The following is a 19,973-nucleotide window of genomic DNA, read 5'->3' on the forward strand; positions in this document are numbered from 1 at the left end:
ATAAACATCATAAACATCTGCTGGAATTAACCAAGAAAAACTAGCTAGCTGAGGTAAACCTTTGGGTCTGTGGGTGTCCAGTCTGCATTGATTAGTAAAGAGCTCTGCATTTGGTCTGAGTTATGCAAGTGGGCTTTCTGAATCCCACTTATCTCTTTGTGCCCATTTCTTAGTGAATTTAAATCTTACAGACATTTGGGTATCTAAGTTTTTTTCCTCTTTGAAAAAAAAATTATACTTAATGTAGACTATTTAGGGTAATAGTGGTTAGAGCTTAATGAACATTATCTAATTAATCCCCACATCCCAATGAATTTGAAGAGATGTGTCAGTACTGTTGTGATGTCAAATTTACATTATCTTCAGAATATAGGGTTGGAGTTGTCGCTGGTGTAAATCAGCATAACTCCACTAAAGACAATGGAGTTACCCCAATTTACACCAGCTGAGAATCTGGCCCACAATAACTTGAGTCCTGTTTAAAATCCCGAGGCTTCCTTCCTGCTTCTCTCCATTCCAAGCCCATCATTCTCCTTTCCATTTCCGACTCTTATCACTGTTGCAGCACGAGTGGGCTGAGGAGAGCTGGCTATGATTCTCCTTGGTCTGTCAACCTTGCTGAAGAAGATCCCCTTTCCTTGTCCAGGGGAAGAGTCACTGCTAGGCCCCTAGTTTAAGGTCTGGCCAGTTTGGAGAATGACATACACTGGCTATTTAGCGGCCTACGTGAAGCCCTGGGTTGGTCTCTGCCCCGTTTTAGTGAACAAATATCACTTCACATAGGCCATTTGCTGGTACTCTTGAGTCTATGTTGAAAGGGCATGAAGATGGAACAATCGTTCTCCTAAGGTGCTCCCTTCATAACTGGGCAGAGACACTAGTGTGGGAGAAGCTTCTGGAAGAGGTGAGCAGAGGTGTGATAAGTCTTGTTCTGGGTATAACCTGTGCTTTTGTTTCCTGCACCTTTCTGAAGGGCTAGATGATGCATTATGAGACTGAAGGGTCTTTCCTACATTGTCTGCTTTATACCCTTTAACCCTACCCTAGAAACCTATTAAGCACCTGGACTTTGCACCATGCAGATAGTCCAGATTCACCCCCTTTTGCCTAAGCTTTCCTCCCCCAGGTTTAGCTGTTCCCAGGATTATTCCTGAAGACCCCTTGTGTTCCAGACCCTATTTCCTTTTGCCCCTGAGAGAGATTCCATCCTCTGTATGGCTGGTTTGGAGCTAACTGGCTTGTTTGCTGCTGTGATTCTGCCATAGTTACAATGTGCCTAAGTAGCAGATGCCTCAGCACAGACTCTTTGTCACTGTGCTTCGTCCTAGAGTCTGCCACTGTGTTACACGGCCCCATGTTGGGGCCACCCTCTTTTCATCAGAGGGAGACTGGGCAATATAAATATATCATCTGTAAACAATCAGCCGCCATCCTGAATGAGGTGGAGTCAGTTTTGAGTGGCATGTGGCTTTCCCTCTGAGATCTGGGCTCGCGAGAATAAAACAAGGCCGATGCTATCAATGAAATAACTCTAATGCAGGGAATTGCTGGTGTGTGTGTGTGTGAAGTTTCTCCACCATGTTAACTTAGGGCTTGACTTGCCACACACTAACTCTTTATGTAGACAAGGTGTGACTCTCCAGCACACGAGCTCACCAAGCACTAGTTTGCTGCGTGGACATCACTACAGTGTACTAAAAGTTCCGTAGTGCACTTTGTAGCGGGGGCCACGTGACGAGTTAGTGCGCAGCAAGTTAGTGTTGCTGCACGTCACACTCTGGCTTGCAGCTCATTAGCTCTCCATGTAGACAAGCTCTAGTATCGTGTCACATCCACCATCTGAACACCTTTAATTTTTAGGGGTGGCTAGCGGGGAAGGGAGATGTTAATGCTCGGAGACTAGATTAATTTTGTGTGCCAATTACTGCAGCTTAAAATCAATGGAACTAACCCTTCCCTTTTTTCTGTGCAGGTTACAAATTGATTGGAAGCCATTCCGGTGTGAAGCTTTGTCGGTGGACAAAGGTACCTTTTTATTTTTTTTAAGGTTTTGCAAAACTAACAAAAACAAACATCTAGAGACCTAAATCAGGTGTGACCCTTCTCTGTCCAAAATAACCATTTGAAAATAATTACCTGTAACCAAACCTTAAGCTGTCTATAATGTTGTCGCTTTGCATTTTGATTTATTAAATCCCTGCTGTGAAGAGTGGAAATATGATTTAGGCAAAGACGTTGGAGCCACTCTCTAGTAGTCTCATTTTCTGCAGTTTATTCCTGTTGTTGTAGCTCCTGTCTGCAGTAATATATAGCATGAAAAATAATTGGGAATGTTGGGGAGATTGCTTTCACCACAGAGGCAAGGTCTTCTAAAGCAAAGACGACACATTCCATCGTAAAACTCACCTAGCTGTAGCAGGGTATTGAGACCAGTTTGTCTTTTAACTGATGTTTCTGGTTTTCTGTAGTTGTACTGCCTTGTCCTTGGATTTTCAGCATTTGTCAATCAATAAACTGGATTTTATTTCTAAGGAGTAAAATAACTTTACTAGTGTGTTAGATTCTGAAAGTTGAATAGTACAATATTGCCCTGCCCCTCCTTTAAGCCCTATGATCCTATGTTTTGTGACTGATCTAAAGGGTCTGCTCTCTCCCCTCAGTGGAAAAACAGAGAATGTTATGAATTTTGCAGATTCAGTATATATTTTACTAAAACATTCTCAGAATTATAAACTCTGGGATTAAGCACTTTTATTGAACGTGCTGACACATCTTTAATTATGGAGTCATGGCAGTGATAAGTTCCCTGGTCTCTCTGTTTTTGGCGCATGATTAGCGTGGTCTGTTTTGAAAAGAACTCTTTGAATGATGATTGCCAACATGGGTGGCTGAATCTAGCTTTTACTGAAATGCCTGATGGAGAAGTGTCACATCACAATATCTGCACCTGTGAATGGTTTAAAGCGCACCCTGCTGTACTGTCATGAATGTTTTGTAAGGCATATTGATCCTGCTAATGCTTTTGGTGACCACTGCATCGATTGAAAAAAGTGGGCTGTAAAATTACTTTTAGAAATGTTCCTTCTGTGGTTTTTAACATACTAGCAGGCAGCGATATACTTAAAGAAAAAGTTGTCCGACTTTGTCAGTGCTGCAAATGAGAGCGAAGAATAGAGAACTGATTTGTTTTAAAGTGCCATCGCTTCAAGCAATATTACATAAAACCCATTAAAAAGTATTGAAGTACAATTTGGGAATGGATGGGGGCACTACATAGTTATCCCGAAGTGTGTGGTGTGAATCTGGCCTAAGTTACCAGTTTCAGACTGGTATCTTAATTGATTTTAGTAGATCTAATTTAAACCAGTGGAAAGCAGAAATAGGCCTAAGGTTTATTAATGAAAACAATCTGTACAGTGCCATCTTAACTGATTAGACGTATTTATGCTTTGCCATATTACAGAAAAGAATTGGCAGGTACGAAAAATTTGTACTTCTGGGCATCTCAGAATATCCATCTGCACTATCTGGCTCTCTTAGATGATGTGCATCTTCTAAAATCCATACATATGGCATTGGGCAGGGACTGTGTTTTTGTTCTGTGCTGTTCTGTACAGCACGAAGCAAGGGGTCCAAGGACTCCTAGGTGCTACAATAATACAAATAGTAATTTAACACCTGTTTGGAGGCAGAGGGCACAATCACCTTTTTTAACCCCCTTTAAAAAAAAAAAAAAAAAAAAAATCACTTAGTGCATAATTATACTGTAATGGTTAGGCGTTAGCTGTATTTTCTTTTTCTCTGAGAGGATGAAACTTTAATCTGGATCACTGGGGCTTTTTGATTAAAAGGGTTTGGTTTAAAAGTTAATCCATTATATTCCTCTTTCCCTCTTGATAGTGATAGCGATCCTGTCCCATTTGTTGTTGTTGATCTGATGTGTTGTGCAAAAGAAAAAAAAGGCTCTGACCCAAGCAACATACATTCTAAATAGACTGCAAATTCCTAAGGGAACAGGGGTCCTCAAACTTTTGTACGGGTGACCCCTTTCACACAGCAAGCCTCTGAGTGCGACCCCCGCATATAAATTTAAAAACACCTTTTAAAAAATATTTAACACTATTATAAATGCTGGTGGTGAATCGGGGGTGGGGGTGGAGGATGACCGCTCACGACCCCCCAAGTAATAACCTTGCGACCCCCTAAGGGGTCACAACCCCCAGTTTGAGAACCCCTGGATAGACGCTGAAAACCCAGGCTTAAGGAGATAATGCAATCCTCCTGGAACAGACTCTTGGTGTAAAAGAGGGTTTGTATTGCACCTCTACCCCAATATAACGCTGTCCTCGGGAGCCAAAAAATCTTACTGCGTTATAGGTGAAACCACGTTATATCAAACTTGCTTTGATCCACCGGAGTGGGCAGCCCCGCCCCCCCGGAGCGTTGCTTTACCGCGTTCTATCCGAATTCGTGTTATATCGGGTTGCGTTATATCGGGGTAGATGTGTATTTAGATTAGGATTGAGAAAGAAGCAGTTTTTCAGGAGAATTAAAACAAGTGGATGTTTAATAAGGCAGCCTTTAAATTGATTTTTATTACTATTTGTAGTAACTTTTTACAAGAAAGTTACCTTAAATGTACAGCTAAGTGGCGTAACCTGTTGCTTATTGATAGTGAGTGTTTTTGTAAGGCTAAAAGCTTTAACAACAGATGTGGTACATGATACTATTTAAGAAAAAATGTTTAAGCTCCAGCTTTGTTTGTTTCCTTCCTGTAAAGGAGAGTCATGAATTTTCCAGCACTGATGTAAACTTTTTATATAGGCACCATACATAAGCTGCTGTATACTGTGTACACTGATCTGCTTGCCATAAATTTTCTCAAATAGACTATATCAGTCATTATTGTGACCTACTGCATACAGTTAACCTGGCTTGTGGAATCTGTCCATGGATGGATTTGAAAATCAAAGTGGCTGATGATTGTTCCCCTAACAGATCTTCACTTTCAAATAACCATACAGCATTTGATATGACAGTATTAAAAACAAAAATGATGCAAAACTTAAAGAAATGCCTGTAAAGATGTTTGAGTGTTGCTGTATTGCAGTTAATACAGCATCGGGGACTTAATCTCCATTCCAATGCATTGACTCTGCTGTGGATTCTTTGGCAAAAGGAAGCTTAATTTAAGCAGCTTTATTGGTATTCAGGTTACTGAGCTAATTAGTCACAGGTATAAGTCTCTAGTGAAGTCAGTTACATTGGAATTTTCATACATTCCTAGGTTGTAAAGCCAGAAGGAACCATTGTGATAATCTAGTTTGATCTCCTGTATAATGGGAGTAAGAATTAAGTTTGATCCATTGTCTTATTTCTTTCTATGAAAGAAGCTGAAATATGGCTGGAGTTGTCAAATCTTGTTGTTCTAGATTATTTTGCTTTTTGCATCATTTGGTTGCAAACGGTGTGTTAAACTTCTATGCCTTTTTCTTTTCCTGTTTCTAGTCGATGCTGCGAGGTAGAGGAGGCTGCTACAAACACACCTTTTATGGCATTGAAAGTCACCGCTGCATGGAGACCACACCAAGCCTGGCTTGTGCAAACAAATGTGTGTTTTGCTGGAGGTAAAGTACTGATGATGATTTACTTTGGTGCATTAATTGGTGTGTTTATAATCTCCTCCTGGATTCTTAGCATGAGAGAAAGACCTGCTTGCAATTCTGTGAACTCAGCATACCTATTAAAAAAACCCCCAAACAATCATTCAAAAAATTAAATCTGATTTGTTGCGTGCTGACAGTCTGCTGAGTGCTGTGTACACGCACTTAGTAATACACAGCCTTGATCTTGCAACTGGACATGTGCTCGCATGTGGAGATCCAGTTGCAGGGACAGTACCTCAATGCCCTTCTTATTACAATTGCAAATGGGAGGTTTTTAAGTTTAAGGTGTTTCATTACCAAAGGCTGCTAAATTTTGCATCCAGAGTAAGAAAATATTAATATGATAAATTTGATTTAATAGCCCTCTTTAATTTTGAATCCATTTGTATGACATTTTTAAAAGACATTTTAAAAAGATCCTTTTATAGTGCCTGAGAATTTGGTGGAAGGATTAATTCAGTGTATGTTCTTACTGTTTCGATAGTGAGAGTGGGAACAATTTCAAAAGCATCCTTGAGTTTCCAAAGCATTTTTCATCTGGAAAGATGACATTTAGGCTATAAAGGAGCTAGCCAAGGGACTGAACATGCTGTGCTTTACTATGCAGCTAGTTTTTTCTTGCAATGTTAAGTCAACTGGAAAAAATACCAACCACTAATACGCCATCTCGGGACCTGATTCAGTTGAAAAAAAAATGAGTCAGCTTCCACATGGTGCAGGGTCACAGAAGGGTTAAATAAATGTGTTCATATGTTCTATATTGTATGAACCTGGGTCTCTAGTGTGTGTGTGTGTGTGCGTGCGTGCCTAAGTACCCATCTCAAGATGGATGGTCTTGTTAATAGTGTCTTGAGGGGCGTGGGCTTTGTCGAGAGCTGAAATTTAAGATAATACCTGAACTAGCACTCCTTACTCAGGCAAAAATTTCATAGTATTCAGCAGGAATTCTGTTGCCTGAGTAGAGAGGACCAGGTAGGCCTGGTGGGAAAGAACGTAACCCTCAGTATAAATAAAAACACTGAAGTGAAAATGTGATGAATGGGAGTAGTTGAAAGTTATTTCAACTTCTCAACTGTTCTTTCTTCTTCTATCCCATTAACTAATTCAATACCGTTCAAACTGTACTTAGCTTGGTTATTATTTCTCCCCAAGAGCACATAGACACCATTCATTTTCATATTCTGCCAGTGTGCTGGACCTCTCAAGATCATCCTGTGAAAACAGCTGCATTCCCCTGAGTGTCAGTTGCTCCCCCTATTTTGATAGTCTGCAAATTTAAGAGTAAAAGTATTTTAAATAACAGTCCCAGTGCAGACCAATTGATATCATTTTGAAAAGGACTTTGAAGATTACTACTATGTAAATGCTAAGTTCAAGCGTTGTGTACTGGCCCTCCTATTTAAATCAACACTTGAGCCTTAATTGGTACTGTAATCCTAAATAGGCTTTCCACACCTCATGGTCTAAAAGGACACCATGAGTTTCATATGGCATAGTTAATGGGTGTTATTTTCCCACTCTATTCTACAGTATGTCATAACTGTTCTGTAGCTAGGAAACAAAATGTGGTTTTTCTTTTTTCAAGACTTCAGTTTGTAATGATCAGTTAATTCTGCAATGGTAACTGTGCCATTAGGAGCGATTTTGACGTGTGTGTGTAATTGTGTACCCAATCCCAACACAGATGGGGCGTAACATAAATGTAAAATAGAAAGCAATAAAACCACCCAAACGGAGCTTTTTGGTACCTCGTGTTCTATTACAGAAAATTTAATACTGTTCCCCTCCAAAACAACTCAACTACAGTATTTTCTATCAGCAGGATTCTGTGTCTTGAAGTATGGGGCTGAATCAGAGACGCCAAGGAAGAGTAAATTTGAAAGTACGATAATTGGGATAAATCACCAAGTGTGACACCCGCCATATGACTCTAACTCATAGCTCTGTGGAGGCCATTTGTCACTTTTTAAAATAATGCTGGAAATGGAGTAGCACTAATGAATACTAATGCTGAAAAACGGATTTTACTAATGGTGACAAACGGAGTGCAAGGAAATCACTTTCTAGAGGACTATGCTGAAAAACATTCTAGTTTATTTGCTTTGGGTGAAATGGGTCTAATTAGTAAGCTCTTCGGTATGAACAAGAGGAGTGTCTCTTCAGCTGTCAGGTGCAGTTAAAAACACGGATACAGATGTGAAAAACAGATGTGTCGCAAATTTCAGAGATCTAGGGTCATCCCTAACTCTTTCTGACCAGTTTTTTGGAGAAGCTAGGTACAGCCTAGGTAGTCCCGTGGTTAGGTCACTGGCCTAAAGAAGACCAGGTTTAATTCCCTACTGCACCACAGAGTCCCTGTGTGACCTTGAGCAAGTCACTTAGTCTTTGTGCCTCAGTTCCCCATCATTAAATTGGGGATAATGGTGTTGCCCTGCCTCATAGGGCTATTGTGGGGATAGATACATTCCAGGTTGTGAGATACTCAGATACTGTGGTAAGAGGGATCACCGACTGGTGGAACAGGCAGGCTCAGTGGTACTCCAGTACATCAGGTGGCACCCCAGAGTGGAGGGTAACCCGTCATAGTTACCATCTATGCTGTTGGAGACTCATGTGGCAATGGTTTTTGATCCAATGCTAGTAAAATATTTGTAATATGTATTTCCATCCTGACTGGCCCTGTCAGCTAGCTCTACACACTCCCCCCTCACTGGGTTTCAGAGCACAGGTTCCAGCCCGAGCCTGAACGTCTACATTGCTATTGTTAGCCCCGTAGCACAAGCCTGAGCCAATTGACCTGGGCTCTGAGACTTGCTGCTGCAGGTTTTTTTTTTTTTTAAATACAGTATAGACATACCCATAGAGGTAAATGATGGCTGTCCCAGTGCAGGTGGGGAAAAGGCACAAGGACCCCTTGGTACGTTAAACTCTGCAGCTTTGGTCTTTTTTTTTTTTTTTTTTTAAGCGTGGTTTGGCTCACTCCATCATCTGTGGAAGCATTATGCCTTGTGTAGATATAATGCCCAGCATTCGTGAAAGGAAGCAATTAGGGGTGCTCTGTCTTCAATACTACTTCCATTCAGAGACAGGCAAAATTAAACTTGGCCCAGGATTTTCTAAGCACAGTGTACACATTGTCGTCATATGCTAATACTGTAGTCTCTTCACAGGGCTCAAGGGATAATATGCCTGTTTTTTAAGGGCTTATTCATGTCTGAGTAGAGTTGGCAATGGGAGCAGGAATTAACCTTTAATTATTATAATACATAAATATCCCAAACTAATAATTCACTTTACAAAAAAAAAAAAAATAGTCTGTCACTATCCATTATTGCTCTCAATCTGTCCACTGTATTTGTCGTCTCTCTTCAGCTTAATTGTCTAAATGGAAAAATGTAAGTGACCAAATCTTTTAATCAGTTAGAGGAAGCGTACTGACTAAGTTTTCCGACACCGTGCATATTATGTCATGATTACTTAGGAGATCACTAAGCAAACCTGATTTGATTATATCCTTTGGCTGAGTGTCTAAAACCCAATCAATTACTGTGGAGAGATGAAGCAGTTAAATAAATACAAAATAATAAAACCTATTAATTGAAATCTTGAGTAGGAGGCAACCAGAATAAAATACCCTATAAAAATTAGCTCATATTTCTTCTTTTAACACTACATTGATTACAGCTGTGTCCAAATGCTCAGTCTTTCACTAGTACAGCAACCTGAAATTTTGTGGCTTGTACTCCTCAGGGATGGATTTCCTTACCGTAGTACTTGAATATCTGTATTGCCAGCCCGCAGTGTTCAAAGAGCAAGAGTCCGGCCCCCAGAAACAATGAAATTTTGAAAAGAAATACATTGTGAGTTGTCAGGTTCTCAAGCTTTTCTCTGCAGTTGGGAGGGCAAGAAACGTACCTTTTAAAAACAAAACCAACAAAAGCAGACTCTCATCTAATAACTTGACTCCAGAAGCTTGGGCTTTTAGAGAAACATTAAATATCATGATAAAAATCACGAAAGTTAGCAACACTGGAATGTAATAGAATTACATGAAATAGAATTGGAGCCTGTAAGGTGGAGAAGGCCCCTCCCATCGCCAAACAATCTATTCATTTTAATAAGTGAAGTCATCTTCCTGTAGGGGTTTGTTCTGTTAACAAAAACAGGGTAATTCAAAACTAGCATTACTTAAACCCTAGCTTTAGCCTTCTCCCCAGGCTTGATTTGTCCTCTAGTTTGTTTTCCATAAGACCAGACTGTCCCAGCCCCTACCTTCCTTTGCAGGTCACACTGGCTCAGTAATAAGGACCCTATGGGTTTCAGCACCTGTGTGACAACGTATAAAGGTGCTTGTAAAAGTCCCCATGTGTAAGGGGGTTCCTGCCTATCACATGGGTAACCTGGGGCTGGGCTAAAGCAGAGGCACAGCTAGCCAGAGAAAGGATGTATTTCTTCCCTCTCGGCTTGCTGGAGTCTTGAACGATGGGTAGTGATGGTGACCAAGTGTTCCAACCAGCTTTGGTCTTGTTTTTAATTTGTTTGTATTAATAATGCCAGCCTTGAGGAAAGAGCCTTGGGCTGAATGGTAGCGTGGGGCTTGAGTTTATCTTCCCCTGTTGCCAGGTGAGGCGCTGGGAGAATTCTGTCACAGGGCCTAATTCTGGATTCCTTCCACAGAGACAGTTCAATTGACTTCAAACATGAGGGTAAGCTGGACGGTTTGCAAAATATATAGCCTGGGTTTGATGCCAGCAATAAATGGTGGAAACTTAAACATGCTAACAAAAAGGTTATTTGAATGGAGAGCAGAGAATACCTTCCACAGGCCTATAGGTACAGTGGCTTCTGTGGCTGACACCTCCATTTTGTAGCAACTTCTTTATGAGGTGCTCAGTTCGGTATAAATACCTAATTAAATCCTGCCTTGTCAAGTCCAGGCAATATAGGTTGGAATAGGTCTCACTATATATAGTGACAAAGTTCTGTCCTTGACTCCATGGGTCCTGCGTTTCCTGACGGATTTTTGCTAGCCTCAGAGGCTAGTAGTAACAACACAGAAAGGTGTCCTAGACAATGAGCTTGATTCTGTTCTCCCTTACAACAGTGGAGTAACTCCACTGAATTCAGTGGGTTAACTTGGTATCAACAAACAAACAAAAAAATGAAGAATCAGACCCTAAAATGGTCTTTAAAAAATAAAAAACACACACACACACACACACACTTCTGTGCCTCTTCTGTTTTCAAACACACTCACTATTATTTTTAGAAAGTCGAAAATGAAAGTTTCTCCACTAATTTTGTGCATTCCCCTAGCCTCTGTTCATGTTTTGAACTGATCTGAAATTCACAAAGGCTGCCTGCGTATTCACAAGGCTGCCTGTTTGTTCTCTCATTTGAGCACTTGCACCATCAATTTCAGTACAGCTCTCAGAACAAATTTAAAGCGCTGTAGAGGGAACAAAATACCTTACTGGCTCTCACGCAATAGCACTGATGGATTAAAACAGTGAGCAAGGAATACAGGATCACACCTTCTATCCATACAGCATTCACAGCTCAGGTTACTGTGCAAAACACTGCTCAAGGAAACGCTGATATAAGGATCATTTCGGACAAGTAGTTTTTGACCTGCAGAACTTAGACTCTGATATTACTCTTCTATAGTCTTCAAGGCCACTTGCCTTCCTCAGTCTTCCAGCTACATACAGCTCATGCATAACATCTAATATGTGGCTAAAAGAGGGAAGGAAGAGATCGCAGGCCAGAATTAAGGGCCTGACTGAAAGCCCATTGAGTTAATCAAAAGACTTCTACCAATGTCAAAGGGATCTAAGTGAGAAAAACCCTTCAACCTCACACTTTGACAGAGCCAAACTAATTGATTCTCAACCTAGCACAAGGCCAAAGTGCCTGTTTGGACCAAATATCCTTCTCGTTCAGGTAAAGAACAAATGCATGCACTGATGCCTGAAGCATCTTTAACTTCTCACAAAGGGAAAATACATAAATAAAAGTGAATCTCAACCAAAAGCAGCTTTATTCTTCTCGAGTTTCTCCAAAAAAACCAATATTTTATCCTGCCAACATGGAAAATTTTGTGAAGGTGAAATTTAAAAAGGTATTTATACAACTCTTACATGTCTAACTCCATTGCTTGTACCAGGCATATTTAATAAGGTGACTTGGCAGGAAGTGGATAGATCCTTGAGGGACTCCGGACGCCCATTCATTATAAGCGTCTCACAGGCCTTGATTTTTTTAATACACTAACTGTTTAATAAACACACTGGGTCATGTCTACAAGTGGCTTATTTGGCGTATGGAGTTTTAATGGGGACACAAAGCATATTTCATGGCTTTGGAGATGGCATTTCCTAGTTATTGCAAGAGCCAATAATTCACGCTCACGTTTTCGTTCACCAGCAGGCTCTAAGGTGTCCTAGAACATGTGCCCGACTAGTTACTCCGGTCTTCAGAACAGTCCAAGATCAAATTTAAGCAGGTAATCATAGGGGACTGTAGCGGGGCAGTTACCCCGCTCCTAGGGAAAAAGGTAGGCTGATTGGGGAGACGGCCAAAGCTGTGGCCACACCCAATCAGGCCACAGCTGGCCCTGATATAAGGGCTAAGGGAGGAGCTGGGTCAGTCTCACTCCAGCCGTGGAGTGGGAAGGACCTGGCTGCCTGGGAGTTCAGGGTACCGGAAGCAGAGCAGTGCTGGGGAAGGGCAAGAGGAGCTCCAGCCTGGCAACTCCCCAGGCTGAGGCCTCATTTAAGGCCTAAGCAGGTACTGGGGCTGCAGAGATGCAGCCCGGGGATAGGCAGAGGCAGCTGGTCCTACCCCCTTGCCAGTGATGAGTGGCCATTACAGACTGCAGTCTGCCCCAGAGAAAGGGGGCTAGATGATGACTGGCAATAGCCACTGAGGCAAGGTGGATGTAGAGGGTTGGGGGTTCCCCTGGGAGGGGAGACCCAGAGTGTGGGGGTACTGCTGGGGGCAGAACCCGGAGGTAAAGGGCACCAGGGTCCGGGAGGGACACGGGGGCCTGAGGCAGGCGAGACACCGGCCAGCAGAGGGCGCTCCAAGCACTGGAATTGAGCTAATTCCCGAGGCAACCAGCAGGAGGCACCGCGGCAGTGAGTCAGTGATCTGCTACAGGGACTTTCTTCCCCTTCCAGCACTAACACACCATACTCAAAACAAAGGGGAAAAAATCCTATTGTATTAGAGAACTTTCAGAGTCAAAACATTTATTTAAGAGACTGCTCTGCTACTCTAAAATATAAGGCATGATTGTTATAGTGTACTGCTATGAGAAACTGATGAAAGACATCACCTGAACACAACAGGAAGTTTTCAGTTCATTCTAGCGGTCCCTCAGCAAATCAGTGTGGCCTACAAGTGAACCTTATTTGTATTCTCATCAGGCCCTTGATCTACCTATATCATTTACCAATACTACCCAAAGGGCCCTGGCAATTAATCATAACTTTTTCCCAGAAAGATGAATGCTCCTATGGTGTAAATATTTACGATAAAGCAACTGCTAGTTTACTACCGTGGGCAAGTTCCATAAACACTATTTGCTTAAAATGGAAAAAGGTCAGTGAATTTACTGCAAACCTTTACAGAACAAGGAGTTATTTTCCACTGTGAAAAAGTAGCCCCGTCCATTATAAAGAAACAAATAGCAGGAAAAAAAATTGAAGTGCCAGTGTCTGCCTGCCGAGGTAACTCCGAGTGCGAGACCAGCAATAGGAAGCTTCTACAGACAGTATGGGGAAGTATGGTCTAGTGGTTGGGGATTGAAAGTCAAGACTCCTAGAACATATTCCTGGTTTGCTACTAACTCTCAATGTGGACTTGGGCATGTCATTTATCCACCCTTAGCTTCAATCAGCAGCAAAAATTTTACTCTGTCAGCAAAGATGGTTTTGTACTATATATTTCTTTTGTTTGTTTTATTTTGGGGGCTGGGATGAGGAGGGGAAAGAGTTGGGGTTAAGAGCCATGTAATTTGGTAGAACATGCTTTTTCTAATAGAGACCTTTGAAATGCATTAAGAAAACAAAGTACTTCTCAGAATTCAGCCGAGTGTATCTAATATTCTTTCCCTAAGGAAATGTGTATTGCAGTCAACACAACAACTGCTCCCCACTTAACAAGAATGAGGAGACATGGAAGCTTCTCCTTCAAAATCAACTCAGACTGTTTCTAGCATTCTGTCAAAAATGGATTGGCAAGACTGAGTGCCATTTCACCAACCATGTGCAATAATTAGTGGAGGAAAGTGAGCACTGTGCTTCCAATAGCTTTATTATATTGTTATGCCTTTTTGACCCGAGCGGCTAGCCATAGTTCAGGGCCCTGAGGATGTTCCAGTTGGAAGCACATGTTGATGGAGTCTGGTATTTTCTTTGATGCAATCTTGTTTATTTACAAGGAAAGTACAGAGTCCTGCTTCTCTGAACACAGAAGGAATCAAAAACCAAAAGAGCAATTTCTTAGCTTACAGCCCCAAACCTTTTTATCCAACGACCCAAAAGCACGATCTTTTCCCAGGGTCGCACACCGTGCTCAGAAGGTACTGCTCGGCTTTCTTGCTTTTTCACCTCTGAGCCTCTGTCTGTTCTGCCATCCCTCACACCCACCCAGAAACAACACTCAGCAAAACCCCACCACCCACCTAGTCCAAAACTCCTGGGCAGGGTCACCTAACCCTTTTGTCTTAGGTAGTGGCTTGTGATTGATTTGTCCTTACAGTTATCTTAAATACAGGGTAAATTCATACACACCAATCTCAACAAGGTTTTTACTCAACCCATAACGATACCTTACCAGCTCATAACAATATTCATTACTGATACCATAGTACTGTATCACAAAAGCTTTATAGTCACAGAGAACACCACGGACATAAAAGGTACGAGATATGAAACATCATGGTTTTGAGATACAAGAGTGGGAGTGATGAAAAATATGGATTTCAGTGCTGGTATGCTGTTGAGACTGGGAAATTAATGTTGAGGGAAAGGTATCTCAATAATGATACCAGCTAGCTTTTCAAAAATGTTTTTTGTCCATACAAAGGAGGAAAGTATCATCTCCATTTCACAGATGGGGAAAACTGAAGCAGAGAGGTAAAGTGCCTTGCCCAAGGTCATCCAGTAAGTCAGTGGCAGAGAGACGAATACAAGCCAAGTCCCAATCCAGTATCCTGTCCACTGGACCAGACTGCCTGGTTTTAGAGGACTTTTTGGATAGATATTATTGCTTACTCACTATGTGACCCTGGGCAAATTACTTCACTTTGCTGTACCTCAGCTTCCCCTTCTGTACAATGGGGATAATAATACTCCTTACTTTGTAGGGCACTCGTGGAAAATACTATCTAAGTGGAGAGTACTATTGTGTATATATATATTGTGATGGGGCAAGGCCAGATGGCTACAGTAAAGTAGTGAGGAACAGGTATGTTAGCCCCAGGCTAAACAAATCCCTGGTACCATGGTAACCAAATGGCAGTTGCTCCAGGTTAATCAAGACACCTGGGACCAATTAAGATCCTTCTAGAAGGCAGGAGAGACAGCTAGATTGATTGGGACACCAGAAGCCAATTAAGGACTGGCAGGAACTAGTTAAAAGCCTCTCAGTTAGTCAGTGTGGGGTGGGTGTCAGGAGCTATAGGAGGGAGCTGTGCTGTTGGAGGAATGAAGTAGTATGAATCCATATCAGGTGCAAGGAAGGAGGCCCTGAGGTAATTGTGAAGAAGATATTGAGTGGGGGCTGCTGTGGGGAAGTAGCCCAGGGAATTGTACATGCCCTATTTCCAAAAAGTCAACTTTCATAGCTGCTAAGTTTAGGGTCCCTGGGCTGGAGCCCGGAGTAGAGGGTGGGCCCGGGCTCCCCCCTCCCCTCCCTGATTAATCACTGATACTGGGAGACAACAGAGACACTGTGAGGGAGGGTTGTTTCTCCCCACCTCCCTTGCTGGCTTATGATGAAAATGGCTCAGTAGACTGTGACCCTTGCCTCTAGAGAGAGAAGGGCTATGTGGAGGGTCACAGTGAGCCTCTGAGGCTAGCAAAAATCCGTCAGGAAACGCAGGACCCATGGAGTCAAGGACAGAACTTTGTCACTATATATAGTGAGACCTATTCCCCATCCTATATTGCCTGGACTTGACAAGGCAGGATTTAATTAGGTATTTATACCGAACTGAGCACCTCATAAAGAAGTTGCTACAAAATGGAGGTGTCAGCCACAGAAGCCACTGTACCTATAGGCCTGTGGAAGGTATTCTCTGCTCTCCATTCAAATAACCTTTTTGTTAGCATGTTTAAGTTTCCACCATTTATTGCTGGCATCAAACCCAGGCTATATATTTTGCAAACCGTCCAGCTTACCCTCATGTTTGAAGTCAATTGAACTGTCTCTGTGGAAGGAATCCAGAATTAGGCCCTGTGACAGAATTCTCCCAGCGCCTCACCTGGCAACAGGGGAAGATAAACTCAAGCCCCACGCTACCATTCAGCCCAAGGCTCTTTCCTCAAGGCTGGCATTATTAATACAAACAAATTAAAAACAAGACCAAAGCTGGTTGGAACACTTGGTCACCATCACTACCCATCGTTCAAGACTCCAGCAAGCCAAGTAACAACACACATGTTTCTGCACAACATGAATCACTTGTTGTAAAGGGAAACCATGCTTGATGTACTACTATTTTGTCTGGCAGTTAGCGTGTCTTTGGAGTTTTGCACAGTTGAGTTTCGATGGATTTGTAGTATATCTGGAAATCTAAGGGAGAGGGTGAAATATAATTGCAGATGCTTGGCCTGTGGAAAAGGAATCAGTGCAGGCAAATCAGTTGAGTACAGCTGCTGAGACATTGATATAAGTGCCTTTGGGTGGGTGGGCTTTCCTGACTCTGAGCAAGCTGCTGCATTGTGGTCTTACTCCAGTTCCGTCTCAAATGATTGACTGACTGTTTTGTTTGCTGCTTACTTCAGTGCGGAGAACTAGTACTTTGTTAGGTTTCAATAATCCAATACTTTAACAAAAATTCTTGTAAGCAACCAGAGAAGCCCCCACCTGAATAAATCTAGGAAATTAACTGGATCCATCATAAATCTCTGATCTATTGCAAGTTACGCAGTCCTTTTTTTATATTGAATAACAAAGTCTGCTCTTGTCCATTTTACACTGGAATTCACAGAAAGGGTATGGCTATTGTGTTAGAAACAAATCACTTCATTGTCAGTTGAGGATAGCACCTGTACCTTCAATATATGGCTAAATGGCCTGGGACCTGCCTCCTTGAGTGTGTCATACTGCCACAGCTGCACTCATTGGAGATGCTAGAGCTGGATCCCCTTGATTTTAATAGAGGCATGGTTGGAGGCAGAGTGTTCCCTTGGCTGCTGAACAAACTTTTGCCCGTGGTCCAGAATAGTTAGGCTTGTGGCCTTCAAAGTGTGCTGCAAGGCCCAGCTTTCTGCCTTGAAGAGAAATTGAGGGATGGGCAGAAGAGCGAGGGGAGAAGAGAAATTGAGGGATGGGCAGGGGGTAGCATAGGCAGGGGAAGGCTGTGCCTCCCCAAACAGCCTGGTGTGGCCCCATCCACGCTCTGCCCCCAGGCCACCACCTGCCTGCTTCCGGTTACCTTTCTGCTCTTCTGCGGCCGAGAGGCTGAGTCAGGCAGGCTGGTGCAGTTGCACACAAGGCTCGGGGCTGGGGCTTGCAGGGGCTGAGGGCGCTCCAGCTGCACCCACCTGGTGTGCTTGGTTTGGGGATGCTCCCGCCACCCAGCACTGGGGCGCTAGCGTTCGCGAGGGTATGTTCGGTCCAGGCTCTAACGGGGAGGGGGGGAAGGACAGAAGGGGACGGGAGGGGGAGCAGCCAGGGGCTAGCCTCCCCCAACAGCGTGTTCACCCATCGCCCATGAATTGAGGGCTGATGGAGCTGGCTGCTTTGTTAGAAAAGTCCCATATATTTATTGGGTTGTGCGAGAGTTGGAGTTGTTTTGGGGATTTGTAGCTGGCTTTTGTTATATTGTATTGTTTTTTAAATAATGTCAGAGGTGCAAAGATTGGCAGGTGGGCTCATTCTTGTGCGTTATAAATCACAATAAAAAAATCCAGTATTTCTCTTTTCAGGCATCATACAAATCCAGTGGGCACAGAATGGCGGTGGAAAATGGACCAACCCGAAATGATCTTGCGGGAGGCCATTGAAAACCACCAGAGCTTGATCAAGCAATTTAAAGGTAATTTAAATTTATTTCTTTTAATGAAGCTGTAAAGCAGAAATCAGAACAGACACGAACTAATAAAGTGTGGACCAAAAAATGTCTAAAACACTAGAAAAGAAACATGAGACTAGTAAGGGCCCTCAAACGTACGTAACTATGAAATTTTTATGGCACATTATTTATTGTTGTTTTTCCCCCCAGATGATTTGTCTTGTTTACATCATTAGAACTCAACTGCTAGTTGCTGCCATGAAAGAGCTGAAGGGAGCTCTTTCTCATATATGATAGCAGGAGTAAGATATATGATTTGTGGACAGAGGCCCCACAATGGGTGGGGGCAGACTGGGTGACTACAAATCTTGACCTTGCTGTATAAAAAGTAAGTAGAGATAAGAATGGAAGCTGCCCATTAACGTGAGCAGAAGGAGTGCCATAGAGCCTCATTGGAATGAGCTCCGCAGGGTATTGGCTGCATTTTCTCTCATGTTTATGTACCTGGTTTATTCACTTTGAGGGTCTGATTCCCCCAGAAGTACTCGGCACCCAGAACTCCAACTGGAGTCAATAGGAGCTGCAGGTGCTCAGCACCTCTGGAAATCAGCCCACCTGAATGTGTAACCTGAAATCTTCTTGGCTTTGTTTCCTGTATGAACTACTCATTAGCTCACATCCTTTTTCAGATATAGAAAATTAGTTACCTTGCCATGGTCAACACTTGTGCACAAGAAAAGCCAGCTGATTTGACAGGAAAACTCTAGAACTAAGCTCTTTCTTATTGACAGTTTAGATTATGACTCTGTCAGGAGTCAAATGAAGCATCTGTAAAATGTACAAGACGAGTCTTTGTCTTGGATGTCATTGGGTAACCCATTTGTCTATCATGGCTGAGCATGGAGTGCGCCCAATGGATGAGAAACACGACAGGCAGAAACTTTTTTCAACAGTATGGAGTGATCCTGTCTAGTTCATTGGTGTTCTCTCTTATGTAAACCCAACTTGAGTTAAGCAAAGTCGGTCCTGCCTTCCTTTTTCGTTAAGTTGCTGATTTAAATCCTGTTCTGTTTTGGACGAGACAGTTTCTTAGGATCTTCATACACTAGAAGTTCATGGCCTGATTCTAACGGAGAGGGCCGGGGATGGTGGGGCCTGGGCTGTGGGGCTGTAGGGGGATAGAAGAGCTAGTATTTGTTGCGGGAATGAAGTGAGGGGGTTGTGGGTACAGAGTGGCGTTGTTGCTAGAATGGGTTGGTCCTGGCAGTGCTTCTCCTTGCTCCACCCCCACCCTGACACAGCTTCCAGCCACAGAATTCTCCACTGTGTAAATGATATATATATATAGAGAGAGATCTTATTGATTGATTGGCTGCTGAAGGGGACAGGGGCAGGATAATTTATTTGATGGATACTTTTTCTAGGTAGTGACTAGTAAACCCCATTGCCCTTCCCAAGGGCACATGCTGCATAGGCATAATAAATAAATAAATAAAAACCCAGAAAAGCAGGTACCTTTGGTATTGCAGTCTTGGATTTGTAACGAAGTGTGCCCTGAAAATCTAGGTGCTGTAAGAGGTGGGGAGGGAAGGTCACTTATCTGCGTGTTTCTGATATGTTTAAACAAGATCCTTAATACAGTACTATAATGCCGGTCCAGTATGAACAGTGAAGCTTGGTCCATAATGTCTGTTGCCCCTTGAGCTGCGGTGCTTAGGCATATGTGAAATTAAAGTCACAAAGAGCTGAGGAGGTGGAAGAGTAAGCGCCTTAGAACTGAAAGTGAGCTCCGCCACCGGAAATGGGAAGTTGAATGCGGTCATTATGTTTAGTTATTAAGTGTATGGGAGTTCATGTGCTGCTTAACGTGTCCATGTACTCATTGGGAATAACCCTGACTTAGCATATCATTTATGCTGGTCAAAATGATTGCTTCTAAAACCTCAATACCCCACCATTGTGTATGTAGTGCATGCCATGTTGGACAATAACTGTTGTAGGAAAATTTTAGAGAATTAAAAAATGTACTATTGGGATTATTTCTTATTTCCCTCTGCCTG

The 19,973-nt window shown here is 42.6% G+C and overlaps 1 protein-coding gene across 1 annotated transcript in view; it reads left to right on the top strand.

The window, feature by feature from the left end:
- The window catches only part of LOC135890899 (S-adenosyl-L-methionine-dependent tRNA 4-demethylwyosine synthase TYW1-like), a 123,065-nt gene that overhangs the window by 36,001 nt on the left and 67,091 nt on the right, over positions 1-19,973 (top strand). Inside the window, exons 9-11 of the mRNA XM_065418373.1 lie at positions 1,973-2,025; positions 5,509-5,627; positions 17,828-17,937. Coding sequence (XP_065274445.1) covers positions 1,973-2,025; positions 5,509-5,627; positions 17,828-17,937 — 282 coding nt within the window. The remainder of the gene's footprint in view (positions 1-1,972; positions 2,026-5,508; positions 5,628-17,827; positions 17,938-19,973) is intronic.

Source organism: Emys orbicularis, chromosome 17 (genome assembly GCF_028017835.1).
Source record: "Emys orbicularis isolate rEmyOrb1 chromosome 17, rEmyOrb1.hap1, whole genome shotgun sequence".
NCBI lineage: Eukaryota > Metazoa > Chordata > Testudines > Emydidae > Emys > Emys orbicularis.